At 36.8% G+C, this 15,877-nt stretch overlaps 1 protein-coding gene across 1 annotated transcript in view; it reads left to right on the top strand.

Annotated features, from left to right (window-relative positions):
* The window catches only part of MORC1 (MORC family CW-type zinc finger 1), a 179,422-nt gene that overhangs the window by 125,929 nt on the left and 37,616 nt on the right, over positions 1-15,877 (top strand). Inside the window, 1 exon segment of the mRNA XM_060297564.1 lies at positions 7,299-7,403. Coding sequence (XP_060153547.1) covers positions 7,299-7,403 — 105 coding nt within the window.

Below are 15,877 nucleotides of genomic sequence, written 5' to 3'. Positions count from 1 at the left end.
GGCCCCTAAAGAACACCTCTGTGGGATAAAGATTTTAATCTGTATTTAAGAGAGAAATATTTGTATAGGATAAACCTGTAATCTTGAGGATTTTGCATTCAGTGCTTTATAGCAAAAATGCTTAGCCAAATTTTACATACGTAGTTATCCCTGTAGTCAGAGTTCTGGAAAAATGAGATGTGATGTTGATAATAGAACTAAGTGCTGAGCTTGATTTTAAAGAATGTACCACCCTAGAATTTCCACGTATCTAAGTGAGTTTGTTTCTTTTAAAAGGAATCATTACACTTTTATTCTTACAAGGTTACACTTATTTAATTCCTCTTTGAGAATCTGCCCTCAGATTCAGTATATAACAGTAACAACACTTACAACTGAGTGGGCATTTACCCTGTGCCAGATTCAGTGTTAAATGACTACAGATATTATCTCACTACCTTTTAAAAAATCTTTTATAAGCCAAAATTTATTGCCTAGTTTATCTGCCTTCTTAATCAAATTTGACTTCTAATGTCTTTTGACTGTTTCCAAAAATTAAATTCACCCTTAAAGGGTGAATATGGGGCACATGGAAAATATTCAAATGAGTTACCATAGGTTCTGAAAGCAAGAAACTAATTTGATTAGCAAATATCCACTGAGCCCTGTGTAAGATACTGTGTTAAGCATGGTGGGAGACAAGATTTCAGGCGTGGTTCTTTCAGAAGGAATTATTCTGAATAATAGTTACATTACAGAAATATCTCACACATTTGTGAGATATCTTTGGAAAATGGTATGGATTCTTGAAAATCTTTAGTGATGGAGACTCATTACCTCCTAAGGCAGCCTTTCTCATTTCATTTTTGGGTAGCTCATTCTCTTAAAATATTTGAAATCCAGTTCCCTATAATTTTGAAACTTTGGCCCTAAGTCTTTTCTTGAGACTATAGAAGAAGCTAAGCTGAATCTGTCTACAATCTTCAGAATTTTACTTCAAATTATGTATCCTATTTGAATGTAAAAATTCATCTGTTCAGCAGATACTCAACTTCTGCTATGTCTAAAAAACTTCATGCTTATAGTATAAAAAGTAGTTGCTATTACTTTATAGTTATATCTCCTTTAACCCCTGATTTCCATTCATTAGCTGTGGAATTTCAAGATTTGGGATTTGTAGGCCTATTTTGTGGGTGAATTGCATGCTCTAAAAACAACGTACAAGTGATCGCAAAGTTGAAGTGAGCCCAGGTGTTAGAATAACACATTTTAGACTTTAAATATGGAGATTCACATAGGTATATGTGAATCTATATATCTATATGTATATATATATAAAATCATCTATTATGTGCCATTCAGTATGCCAGCCAGCTACAGGGGATTCAACTATGAGCAAAATCACATATGGTCCCAAGCCCCCACTGAACTTATAGTCTAGTGATGGAGACAGACAATCCAATGATTATACAGACAAATGTGAACTGCTACTGTGGTAATTTTTATGAAATAGTAGCATGAATCCTTGTAATAGGAGATTTGACTCTGGGAGGACAGAGAAGTCTTCCCTGAAAAAGCAATGACATATAACTTTTAGGATAGAATTCCAGCTAAGTGGGTAAGAGGGGAGGAAGAGCATTTCCAATCAATGCAAACATCATTTGCTAATGAGGGAACATGTAATACAAAGTAACTTAAGAAGACAACTAAGCTATGGTGGGGCAGAGAGGGAAAAGGGGGCTGTGGTGTGATCAGAACCATGCAGGCCTATAGGCTTTGATAAGTGATTTTGTATTTATCCTGAAAGCAATGGGAAACTACTGAAGGATTTTAAGCAGGGAAGTGGTGTGATCTTATCTTCCTTTAGAAAAGATTGCTTTGGTTGAATATGAAAGATGGATTAGTAGAGAGCAGAGTGAATGTGGGCAGAGCAGTTAAAAGGCTATTGCAATGGCCCTGAGGGGAAATAACGGTGTGGGTGAGGGTGATCCTGTGGAGTGAAGAGGAGTGGATACTTTGTTCCTTGTGTGTTTGCCTTGAGGAGGGAGCACTGACCTGTTTGTTGAGATATTGGGTGTAGATGGTCAGAGAAGCTGAATTCTGTTGAGAGGCTAACTCAACCAGGCAAAGGCCTAAAAAGTCCATTGACTTAATGACTTAGTGGTAATAGGGATGATCACAGGAAGAATTTTATTGTTGTTGGACTAGAGAGAATAGAAACCAGATTAGAATGGATTGATTAGCAAGTGGAAGTTAAAGAAATGAAGACATGTTGTACGTCAACTCTTGGGAAGATAAGTTTACCTCAGAAGATAGTCTATACTAAGAAAATCTGGAAGTGAAGTGGATAGATCAGAAGACTGTGAAATTTTTGATAAGAACTTGAAAAATGAATTTAGTCAGGTTTAAACTGCAATTCAAAAGGCTTTTGATTACTTGAGGATTATTTGCAGTACATTCTAATCTCCTATCCAGTTAACACAACAATAGGCATTACCACTTCCATACAGAGGAAGTACAGGAAGTGTGATTAATTTTGATATTAGCCTAAGTAGATGGAATTAGGAAGACAGGCTAAACACTCCAACTAAATCTTATTATGTGTTCCAAAAGCTTGATAAAAATGGCTCTGGAATTAGCCAGTGTTTTACCTTATATATACCACAATTCAGCTCTCTTAATACAGGTAATTAATTAATTGTTCTTCCTAGAGAATTGTTTTATCACATACTTGAATTTCTCAGAAGATTCCACTTTTTTTATACTAATCCCTCCCCACCATTTCCTGAAGATGGGGCTCCCAATAAAAATAATGTATTTGTTTCCTACATCTGCAACTTTTAATTCCTTTGAATTTTCCCTTAGTTTCCTTGATTAATTCATTTCACTCAACAAACGTTTATTAAGCATTTACTCTGGGCTGGGTGCTGTGGACTCAGAGATAAATAAGACAGGTTTTGCCCTCAAGAAGTTGAGTCTACCTCTAGCCATTCCAATCAAAGGAGACCTTTCCCTGTATCATAAGTTTTTCATTCCAGTGGTTTCTCACCTTTTCAAGTATGAAGAAACACTTTTCAATATCAAAAAGTGACTGCATTTAGGTCTTTAATCCATTTGAGTTTATCTTTGTATATGTTGTTAGAGAACGTGCTAATTTCATTCCTTTACATGTAGCTGTCCAGTTTTCCCAGCACCACTCATTGAAGAGACTGTCTTTTCTCTATTGTATATTCTTGCCTCCTTTGTTGGTAATTGACCATAAATGCATGGGTTTATTTCTGGGCTTTCTATCCTGTTGCATTGATCTATGTGTCTGTTCTTGTGCCAGTACCATACTGTTTTGATTACTGTAGCTTTGTAATACAGTCTGGAGTCAGGGAGCATGATTCCTCTAGCCTCTTTGTTCTTTCTCAAGATTGTTTTGGCTATTTGGGGTCTTTTGTGTTTCCATACAAATTAAAACATTTTTTGTTCCAGTTCTGTGAAAATGCCATTGGTAATTTGATAGGGATTGCACTGAATCTGTAGATTGCCTTGGGTAGTATGGTCATTTTAACAGTATTGATTCTTCCAATCCAAGAACACGATATATCTTTCCATTTGTTTGTGTCATCTTCAGTTTCTTTCATCAGTGTCTAATAGTTTCCAGAGTACAGACCTTTTGCCTGCTTAGGTATGTTTATTCCTAGGTATTTTATTCTTTTTGATGTGACGGTAAGTTGGATTGTTTCCTTAATTTCTCTTTTTGATATTTCATTGTTAGTATATAGAAATGCAGCAGATTACTGTATATTAATTTTGTATCCTGCAACTTTACCAAATTCATTGATGAGCTCTAGTCATTTTCTGGTGGTGTCTTTAGGATTTTCTCTATATAGTATCATGCCATCTGCAAACAGTGAGTTTTACTTCTTCCTTTCCAATTTGGATTTCTTTTATTTCTTTTTCTTCTCTGATTGCTGTGGCTAGGACTTCCAAAACTATGTTGAATAAAAATGGTGAGAGTGGGCACCCTTGTCTTGTTCCTGATCTACGAGGAAATGCTTTCAGGTTTTCACCATTGAGTAGGATGTTACCTGTGGGTCTGTCATATTTGGTCTTTATTATGTTGACGTATGTTCCCTCTATGTCCACTTTCTGGAGAGTTTTTATCATAAATGGATGTTGAATTTTATCCAAAGCTTTTCCTGCATCTATTGAGATGATCATATGGTTTTTAGTTTTCAATTTGTTAATGTGGGGTGTATCACCTTGATTGATTTGCAGATATTGAAAATTCTTGCATCTCTGGGATAAATCCCAGTTGATCATGGTGTATGATCCCTTTAATTTATTGTTGGATTCAGTTTGCTGGTATTTTGTTGAGGATTTTTGCATCTATGTTCATCAGCGATATGGAACTGTAATTTTGTTTTGTGAGATCTTTGGTTTTGGTGTCAGAGTGATGCTGACCTCATAGAATGAGTTTGGAAGTGTTCCTTCCTCTGTAATTTTTTGTAATAGTTTCTAAAGATAGGTGTTAACTCTTCTTTAAATGTTCGATAGAATTCACCTGTGAAGCCATTTGTTCCTGGACTTTTGTTTGCTGGGAGTTTTTTAAATTACTGATTCAATTTCAGTACTGGTAATTGGTCTGTTCATATTTTCTATTTCTTCCTGGTTCAGTCTTGGGAGATTGTACCTTTCTAAGAACTTGTCCATTTTGTCTAGGTTATTCATTTTAATGGTATATAGTTGTTCATAGTAGTCTCATAATCCTTTGTATTTCTCTGGTGCCCATTTAATTTCTCCTTTTTCATTTCAGATTTTTTTGATTTGGGCCCTCTCCCTTTTTTTCTTAATGAGTCTGGCTAAAGGTTTATCAATTTTGTTTATCTTTTCAAAGAACCAGCTTTTAGTTTCATTTTTCTATTTTTTTTTCTTTTAGTCTCTATTTCATTTATTTCTGCTCTGATCTTTATGATTTCTTTTCTTCTATTAAACTTGGGTTGGTTTGTTCTTCTTTCTCTAGTTCCCTTAGGTGGAAAGTCAGGTTATTTGAGATTTACCTTTCCTGAGGTAAGCTTGTATTGCTATAAACTTCCCTCCTAGAGCTGCTTTTTCTGTGTCCCATAGGTTTTGGATCATTGTGTTTTTGTTTTCATTTATCTCTAGGTATTTTTTGATTTCCTCTTTGATTTCTCCAGTGATCCACTAGCCGTTTAGTAGCATATTGTTTAGCCTCCACGTGTTTCTGTTTTTTGCAGTTTTTTCCTTGTAATTGATAATAAAATAAACTCAAAATGATTAAAGACCTAAATGTAAGACCGGATACTATAAAAATCCTAGAGGAAAACATAGGCAGAACACTCTTTGACATAAATCACAGCAATATTTTTTTTAATCTGTCCCCTATAGTAATGGAAACAAAAGCAAAAATAAATAAATGGAACCTAATTAAACTTAAAAGCTTTTGCACAGCAAAGGAAACAGTAAACAAAATGAAGGGACAGCCTACAGAATGGGAGAAAATATTTGCGAATGATTCAACCAACAAGGGATTAATCTCCAAAATATAAAAGCAGCTTATACAGCTCAATATCAAAAAAAAACAAACAACCCGGTCAAAAAATGGCAGAAGATCTAACTACTGTATACATTTCTCCACAGTAGACATACAGAAAGCCAACAGGTACATGAAAAGATGCTCAATATCACTAAACATTAGGGAAATGCAAATCAAAAACATAATGAGATATCACCTTACACCTGTCAGAATGGCTGTCATCAAAAAACCCACAAATAACAAATATTGGTGAGAAAAGGGAATGCTTGTACACTGTTGGTGGGAATGTAAATTGGTGCATTCACTGTGGAAAACAGTATGGAGGTTTCTCAAAAAACTAAAAATAGAACTACCCCATGACCCAGCAGTTCCACTCCTGGATATATATTTGAAAAAACCAAAACACTACTTTGAAAAGATGCAAGCCACCCCAATGTTCATAGCAGCATTATTGACAATTGCCAAGATATGGAAGCACCCTAAGTGTCCATCAACAGATGAATGGCTAAAGAGGAGGTGGTTCTATATACAATGGAATACTACTCCACCATAAAAAAGAATGAAATGTTGCCATTTGCAGCAACATGAATGGACTTTGAGGGTATTATACTATGAGAAATAAGGCAGACAGAGAAAGACAAATACTGTATGATATCACTTATATGTGGAATCAAACAATACAACAAACTAGTGAGTATAACAAAAAAGAAGCAGACTCACAGATATAGAGAACAAGCTAGTGGTTATCAGTGGGGAAAGGGAAAGGGGGGCAATATAGGTGTAGGGAATTAAGAGGTACAAACCACTAATGTATAAAATAAGCTACAGGATATATTGTACAATACTGGGAATATAGCCAATATTTTATAAAATGTATGTTGAAACTGTCAAAAAAATTTTTTAAATGACTGCAGACATCTCACATGATACTAGGCATATTCAGTATCTACTGATTAAGAACAATATAATAGGGACTTCCCTGGTGGCACAGTGGTTAAGAATCTGCCTGCCAATGCAGGGGACACGGGTTCAAGCCCTGGTCCAGGAAGATCCCACATGCTGTGGAGCAACTAAGCCCATGCACCACAACTACTGAGCCTGCGCTCTAGAGCCTGCGAGCCACAACTACTGAGCCTGTGTGCCACAACTACTGAAGCCCATGCGCCTAGAGCCTGTGCTCTGCAACAAGAGAAGCCACTGCAATGAGAAGCCTGCACACTGCAATGAAGAGTAGCCCCTGCTCACTGCAACTAGAGAAAGCCTGCTCACAGCAACGAAGACCCAACGCGGTCAAAAATAAATAAATAAAATAAATAAATTTATTTAAAAAATAATAAAAGAAAGCCATCATAGATATTTTGAAATGAATATATATCTTATTTCCCCCAGCGACATCAGCATAAATTTTAAGAACAACGTATATATCCATATGAGACATTATATATTCAGTATATAGACAGTAATTCATGCAGATTCTTTGCAAAATACTACAAGCCCTTTGATTCACCATTGAGCGCTATAATCTACACCACACATTTCATACTTAACTTGCATTATAATATTATGTCGTTGTTGTTTTCTATTATTTAGCCTTCACATGTGAATATCTAAGTCATACTTCTTGAAGGCAAAGATCAAAAAATGAGTTTCCTCTGTTTATCCTACAGAAGTCAGCAGTTACTAGAGGCTGAAGAAGGAAAGAGTGAAGGTAGTTTAATGTGCACCACTGATTGCTACTAATCCTTGTATATTTTTTGTTAATACCTTGCTATAGGCCTCTTCCTGGGAAATGAAGAGGAAGCAGAGACAAAACCCTGTGCAGGAATGTAAGGCTCTGATTGAAGTTGAAACCAGCAACAGCAATTTGGATATAATCCAGGTGAGATAAACTTTACTGACTAAATGACACCTTGAAATTTATTCACATCCATAAAGATGAGAGGAATCCAAGAAGCATTTCACATTAGTGCCTCAAGTAACTGAAACGTTTAATTGAATAACCTAGTTTTTAGGTGAAGAAACAAGACTCAGAAAGTTTGTTGCTTGCCTAAAGCTACAGAAACTAGTAAAAATACAACTGGGACTTATACCTCCTGACCACTAGTTCATAATGCTTTTCATTTTAGTTATCAGGGTGAGAAAGCTTTAATATTATGTTAATGTGTGTGCGTGTGTATATATAAAACTGAAAGTTCATCTCAAAACCTGCATGCCCAAATCCAAAGCCTCTGAAACTTTCTGTAATTCACAGTGTGGATTCTCACCAGAAAGTATAATTGTAATCTGACTTAAATTAGGCCACTGCCATAAGTCCTGGTAAGAGAAGTCTTTTCAAGAAATATGGATATACTTTCCATTTACTTCTGTAGATTGTGTACCCCTGATTCTAACTTGGTAGTCAATTTCAAAGACCTACATATCTGGACTACTGTACCCTAGACCCCAGCAGAGTTGCCTTCCCTCACTGAACCAAGTGTAAAAGCCCTTAGCGTATAGGAAGAATCGACTCAAGGAATATGAGTAACACTTCATCTGTGAAGCCATGTTAAAGACACTGTCCATTATGTTATAGAGAGCCCTTTGTGTTATAATAAAAAGGTTCATTTGAATGTTTAAATTTAATATCAGGAAAAAATCAATTTCATATTTTCTTTTATCGGAATATGAATTTTATTACTCACTGTATTTCTCTTTATACCTCAGTTGCCAAGAAGCTTATAACTAAATTTCAATTGAAATAAGAATAACTATAGTTGCCATGATTGTTGTTATTTTCCGACATAATAATATAAGTGAGAGTATTCAGAAAAAGGCCTGTGTCATTATACATGTCTTAAGGTAAATTACCTCAAAATGCTATTTAGGATTGTGGATTAAGTTTCAATTATAAATGAGCCAATGAGGAGCATAATGTCTTCTGACTTTAGCCTAATTTATGTGCTCTTCAGCAAAACAATATTGTCACAAGGCACATGATATAACAGTAATGGAGGTTTTATTTTTAAAAGTTTTCATTATGGAACATTTCAGACATAGCACAGTCAACCTGAATGTGCCCATTTCCCAGCTCCAACAATTATCAACTCATGGCTGGTCTTGTTTCATCTGTATCCTCTCCCTCCCTTGCCACCCTCATTACTCCCAACCATCATATCATTTCATCCATCATTATAATTGGTTTAAGAAGGTATCTGAAGGGATGTTGAAAAGCTCTAGGAGTGATTTGTGAATGAGAATTTATTGACAGTTAAATCCAGGATGTGAAGAAAGTGAGCACCAACATGTTTCCAAAAGGAAAAGGGTCAAACTTTAATCAGAGGCCAGAAGACTACAACTGGTGTTGTCAATAACCTCTTTGAAGCCAAATGTGATATAACTGTACCTGTGAATATTACTAGTCACGACCTGCTTTGCAGAATCTTCAAAGTCTTTGTGTGTTTTTCATGTAGCCATTGCTTTGTCACCTCCCTAAGCTTTGCATGCAGCTTTTAGCAAGTGCTTTTTCACAAATTAGGTATGACATTTATACTAAATTTTTTGCTGTCTCTTTATGTCATATTTCTCAGGTTCTTATGTTACTTGTGTGAATGTGTGTGGTGTGATTTATTTGTGTCCTATGATCCTGACAGGAAGTCTGTTTTCAAATTCATCGTATCTGATTAATTTGGATAAATACTGTACATTATCCAGTAATGCCCATTAATTTTTCTGTTTGGCTGCGGTTGCAGCAGTTCAAGTAGGAAATAATTGCTTCTGAATGCTTGTCTGCCTGGACTTCTTAAACTCAGAAATTAAAAAAAGATTGTTCTTAACCCCTGGGCTCCTCCCCAGTTATCGTCTAACTATGGTGCTTGTGTTGTGTATGTGTGTGTGCATGTGCTTTAATTCTGACCCTGCGCCTGTCAAATTTAAAGAAGGAGGGTATGCAGGGCTGCAAGAGGTTATCACTTAAGGAAGAGCAATTGGCTACCCACCACCTGCTGCAATTAGGTGCTTTTTATTATTTTGGTGAATCTACTGCAGCCCAGGATCTTATTTTCAGATGTAATAGGCTCCAAAATATATGTTCAGTTCCACAAACAAAGTCCGTCTCACAGGAATGACTTCACATTATCCAAACTCCCAAGACTGTCATATTATATCATAACGGCAGTTTAGTCATTTAAAATATAAATCCAGCCTCAGTCCACTTGGAAGTTACATTCTGACTTTCATCGTGTATTCTTTCCCCTTATACCAGTCTGCATGGGTTGGCCAGTTACAGTCTGATGGTGCTGGTGAGCTATGTGCCTGAATATTTAAAGGGCTTCCAGCTAAGACAGCCCACTGTGTCCATCTCCCTGCATGGGATCACAGGGTTGATGTTACCAATTGCAACTGTAACATTAAAAGGGCACTGGCCCAGCACCCTCATCCCGTGCCTCCCTGTGCTCTTCTGAGTGTGTTTTTTTTCACATTATATGGAGAACATCTCTATTCCGGTCAGCACGTTCTTACTTCTGTGTATTGTTAATGTCTGTCAGTCTGCCTTTGGAAAGGATTTTTTTTCATATTAGGGCATTTCATTTCCCTCTCTTCCAAGTTTCAGGCACATGTCACTCTGGCTCTTGTACCAACAGTTGTGCAATTTCAAGTGAAATGATAAGAGTATTGATTACTTTTCAGATTTATATTGAATCTGACCACTGCTGATTATTTCAGCTATATGTCGTATAATCTCCAAGATCACCTCATCTGCTGTGGCTCAGGGTTATAACAGTTTGATCTGTTTTCCTAACTTCTTCCTCCTCCTACTCCCCTTACTCCTTTTTTATTGGGGGGGTGTCAGATTTTATTACAATAATAAAATTGAATTTTTATTCTAATTGAGCTTCTCTTCAAAAATCAGTTAGGGTTTTACTTTATTTTTATTTTTTAAACATCTTTATTGGAGCATCATTGCTTTACAATAGTGTGTTAGATTCTACTGTATAACAAAGTGAATCAGATATACATATACATATATCCCCATGTCTCCTCCCTCTTGTGTCTCCCTCCCTTCCACCCTCCCTATCCCACCCCTCTGGGTGGTTACAAAGCACCGAGCTGACCTCCCTGTGCTATGTGGCTGCTTCCCACTAGCTATCTATTTTACATTTGAAAAATACTACAAATAACTCAATAACTACAAATAACTCAACTTCGTTTCTTTTGATGGCTGAGTAATATTCCATTGTGCCACATCTTCTTTATCCATTCATCTGTTGAGGGACAATTAGGTTGCTTCCATGTCCTGGCTATTGTAAATAGAGCTGCAATGAACATATTGGTACATGACTCTTTTTGAATTATGCTTTTCTCAGGGTACATGCCCAGTAGTGGGATTGCTGGGTCATATGGTAATTCTATTTGTAGTTTTTTAAGGAACCTCCATACTGTTCTCCATAGTGGCTATACCAATTTACATTCCCACCAACAGTGCAAGAGTGTTCCCTTTACTCCTCATCCTCTCCAGCATTTATTGTTTCTAGATTTTTTAATGATGGCCGTTCAGACCAGAGTGAGGCGATACCTCATTGTGGTTTTGATTTGCATTCTCTAATGATTAATGATGTTGAGCATTCTTTCATGCAATTGTTGGCAGTCTGTATATCTTCTTTGCAGAAATGTCTATTTAGGTCTTCTGCCCATTTTTGGATTGGCTTGTTTGTTTTTTTGTTATTGAGCTGCATGAGCTGCTTGTAAATTTTGGAGATTAATCCTTTGTCAGTTGCTTCATTTGCAAATATTTTCTCCCATTCTGAGGGTTGTCTTTTGGTCTTGTTTATGGTTTCCTTTGCTGTGCAAAAGCTTTGAAATTTCATTAGGTCCCATTTGTTTATTTTTGTTTTTATTTCCATTTCTCGAGGAGGTGGGTCAAAAAGGATCTTGCTGTGATTTATGTCATAGAGTGTTCTGCCTACGTTTTCCTCTAAGAGTTTCATAGTGTCTGGCCTTACATTTAGGTCTTTAATCCATTTTGAGTTTATTTTTGTGTATGGTGTTACGGAGTGTTCTAATTTCATACTTTTACATGTACCTGTCCAGTTTTTCCAGCACCACTTATTGAAGAGGCTGTCTTTTCTCCATTGTATATTCTTGCCTCCTTTATCAAAGATAAGGTGACCATATGTGCGTGGGTTTATCTCTGGACTTTCTATCCTGTTCCATTAATCTATATTTCTGTTTTTATGCCAGTACCATACTGTCTTGATTACTGTAGCTTTGTAGTTAGTCTGAAATCAGGGAGCCTGATTCCTCCAGCTCCATTTTTCGTTCTCAAGATTGCTTTGGCTATTTGGGGTCTTTTGTGTTTCCATACAAATTGTGAAGTTTTTTGTTCTAGTTCTGTGAAAAATGCCAGTGGTAGTTTGATAGGGAATGCATTGAATCTGTAGATTGCTTTGGGTAGTAGAGTCATTTTCACAATGTTGATTCTTCCAATCCAAGAACATGGTATATCTCTCCATCTATTTGTATCATTTTTAATTTCTTTCATCTGTGTCTTATAATTTTCTGCATATAGGTCTTCTGTCTCCTTAGGTAGGTTTATTCCTAGATATTTTATTCTTTTTGTTGCAGTGGTAAATGGGAGTGTTTTCTTAATTTCACTTTCAGATTTTTCATCATCAGTGTATAAGAATGCCAGAGATTTCTGTGCATTATTTTTGTATCCTGCTACTTTACCAAATTCATTGATTAGCTCTAGTAGTTTTCTGGTAGCATCTTTAGGATTCTCTATGTAGAGTATCATGTCATCTGCAAACAGTGACAGCTTTACTTCTTCTTTTCCAATTTGGATTCCTTTTATTTCTTTTTTTTTCTCTGATTGCTGTGGCTAAAACTTCCAAAACTATGTTGAATAATAGTGGTGAGAGTGGGCAACCTTGTCTTGTTCCTGATCTTAGTGGAAATTGTTTCAGTATTTCACCATTGAGGACGACGTTGGCTGTGGGTTTGTCATATGGCCTTTATCATGTTGAGGAAAGTTCCCTGTATGCCTACTTTCTGCAGCTTTTTATCATAAATGGGTGTCGAATTTTGTCGAAAGCTTTCTCTGCATCTACTGAGATGATCATATGGTTTTTCTCCTTCAATTTGTTAGCATGGTGTATCACATTGATTGATTTGCGTATATTGAAGAATTCTTGCATTTCTGGGATAAACCCCACTTGATCATGGTGTATGATCCTTTTAATGTGTTGTTGGATTCTGTTTGCTAGTATTTTGTTGAGGATTTTTGCATCTGTTTTCATCAGTGATATTGGCCTGTAGTTTTCCTTCTTTGTGGCATCTTTGTCTGGTTTTGGTATCAGGGTGATGATGGCCTCGTAGAATGAGTTTGGGAGTGTTCCTCCCTCTGCTATATTTTGGAAGAGTTTGAGAAGGATAGGTGTTAGCTCTTCTCTAAATGTTTGATAGAATTCGCCTGTGAAGCCTTCTGGTCCTGGGCTTTTGTTTGTTGGAACATTTTTAATCACAGTTTCAATTTCAGTGCTTGTGATTGGTCTGTTCATATTTTCTATTTCTTCCTGGTTTAGTCTCGGCAGTTTGTGCATTTCTAAGAATTTGTCCATTTCTTCCAGGTTGTCCATTTTTTTGGCATAGAGTTGCTCGTAGTAATCATTCATGATCCTTTGTATTTCTGCAGTGTCAGTTGTTACTTCTCCATTTTTTTTTTTTTTTTTTTTTTTGCGGTATGCGGGCCTCTCACTGTTGTGGCCTCTCCCGTTGCGGAGCACAGGCTCCGGACGCTTAGGCTCAGCGGCCATGGCTCACAGGGCTAGCCGCTCCGCGGCATGTGGGATCCTCCCAGACCAGGACATGAACCCATGTCCCCTGCATTAGCAGGCGGACTCTCAACCACTGCGCCACCAGGGAAGCCCTACTTCTCCTTTTTCATTTCTAATTCTATTGATTTGAATCTTCTCCCTTTTCTTCTTGATGAGTCTGGCTAATGGTTTATCAATTTTGTTTATCTTCTCAAAGAACCAGCTTTTTGTTTTATTGATCTTTGCTGTCGTTTTCTTCATTTCTTTTTCATTTATTTCTGATCTGATCTTTATGATTTCTTTCCTGCTGCTAACTTTGGCATTTTTTTGTTCTTCTTTCTCTAATTGCTTTAGGTGCAAGGTTAGGTCGTTTATTCGAGTTGTTTCCTGTTTCTTAAGATAGGATTGTATTGCTATAAACTTCCCTCTTAGAACTGCTTTTGCTGCATCCCATAGGTTTTGGGTCGTCGTGTCTCCATTGTCATTTGTTTCTAGGTATTTTTTGATTTCCTCTTTGATTTCTTCAGTGATCACTTCATTATTAAGTAGTGTATTGTTTAGCCTCCATGTGTTTGTATTTTTTACAGATCTTTTCCTGTAATTGGTATCTAGTCTCATAGCGTTGTGGTTGGAAAAGGTACTTGATGCGGTTTCAATTTTCTTAAATTTACCAACGCTAGATTTGTGACCCAAGATATGATCTATCCTGGAGAATATTCCATGAGCACTTGAGAAAAATGTGTATTCTGTTATTTTTGGATGGAATGTCCTATAAATATCAATTAAGTCCATCTTGTTTAATGTATCATTTAAAGCTTGTGTTTCCTTATTTATTTTCATTTTGGATGAGCTGTCCATTGGTGAAAGTGGGGTGTTAAAGTCTCCTACGATGAATGTGTTACTGTCGATTTCCCCTTTTATGGCTGTTAGTATTTGCCTTATGTATTGAGGTGCTCCTGTGTTGGGTGGGTGCATAAATATTTACAATTGTTATATCTTCTTCTTGGATTGATCCCTTGATCATTATGTAGTGTCCTTCTTTGTCTCTTGTAATAGTCTTTATTTTAAAGTCTATTTTGTCTGATATGAGAATTGCTACTCCAGCTTTCTTCTAATTTCCATTTGCATGGAATATCTTTTTCCATGTCCTCACTTTCAGTCTGTATGTGTCCCAAGGTCTGAAGTGGGTCTCTTGTAGACAACCTATATACAGGTCTTCTTTTTGTATCCATTCAGCCAGTCTGTGTCTTTTGGTGGGAACATTTAATCCATTTACATTTAAGGTAATTATCGATATGTATGTTCCTATTCCCATTTTCTTAATTGTTTTGGATTTGTTATTGTAGGTCTTTTCCTTCTCTTGTGTTTTTTGCCTAGAGAAGTTCCTTTACCATTTGTTGTAAAGCTGGTTTGGTGGTGCTGAACTCTCTCAGCTTTTGCTTGTCTGTAAAGGTTTTAATTTCTCCATCAAATCTGAATGAGATCCTTGCAGGGTAGAGTAATCTTGGTTGCAGGTTTTTCTCCTTCATCACTTTAAATATGTCCTGCCACTCCCTTCTGGCTTGCAGAGTTTCTGCTGAAAGATTAGCTGTTAGCCTTATGGGGATTCCTTTGTGTGTTATTTGTTGTTTTTCCCTTGCTGCTTTTAATATGTTTTCTTTGTATTTAATTTTTGACAGTTTGATTAATATGTGTGTTTCTCCTTGGATTTATCCTGTATGGGACTCTCTGTGCTTCCTGGACTTAACTATTTCCTTTCCCATATTAGGGAAGTTTTCAACTATAATCTCTTCAAATATTTTCTCAGTCTCTTTCTTTTTCTCTTCTTCTTCTGGAACCCCTGTAATTCGAATGTTGGTGCATTTAATGTTGTCCCAGAGGTCTCTGAGACTGTCCTCAGTTGTTTTCATTCTTTTTTCTTTATTCTGCTCTGCAGTAGTTATTTCCACTATATTATCTTCCAGGTCATTTATCCGTTCTTCTGCCTCAGTTATTCTGCTATTGATCCCATTTGGAGTATTTTTAATTTCATTTATTGTGTTGTTCCTCATTGCTTGTTTCCTCTTTAGTTCTTCTAGGTCCTTGGTAAATGTTTCTTGCATTTTCTCTATTCTATTTCCAAGATTTTGGATCATCTTTACTATCATTATTCTGAATTCTTTTTCAGGTAGACTGCCTATTTCCTCTTCATTTGTTAGGTGTGGTGGGTTTTTACCTTGTTCCTTCATCTGCTGTGTGTTTTTCTGTCTTCTCATTTTGCTTATCTTACTGTGTTTGGGGTCTCCTTTTCGCAGGCTGCAGGTTCGTAGTTCCCATTGTTTTTGGTGTCTGTCCCCAGTGGCTAAGGTTGGTTCAGTGCGTTGTGTAGGCTTCTTGGTGGAGGGGACTCGTGCCTGTGTTCTGGTGAATGAGGCTGGATCTTGTCTTTCTGGTGGGCAGGTCCACGTCTGGTGGTGTGTTTTGGGGTGTCTGTGGCCTTATTATGATTTTCGGTGGCCTCTCTGCTAATGGATGGGGCTGTGTTCATGTCTTGCTAGTTGTTTGGCATAGGGAGTCCAGCACT

This window comes from Globicephala melas, chromosome 4 (genome assembly GCF_963455315.2).
Source record: "Globicephala melas chromosome 4, mGloMel1.2, whole genome shotgun sequence".
Lineage (NCBI taxonomy): Eukaryota > Metazoa > Chordata > Mammalia > Artiodactyla > Delphinidae > Globicephala > Globicephala melas.
The sequence above is the reverse complement of the archived record's forward strand: the minus strand, read 5'-3'. Positions and strand labels throughout refer to the sequence as shown.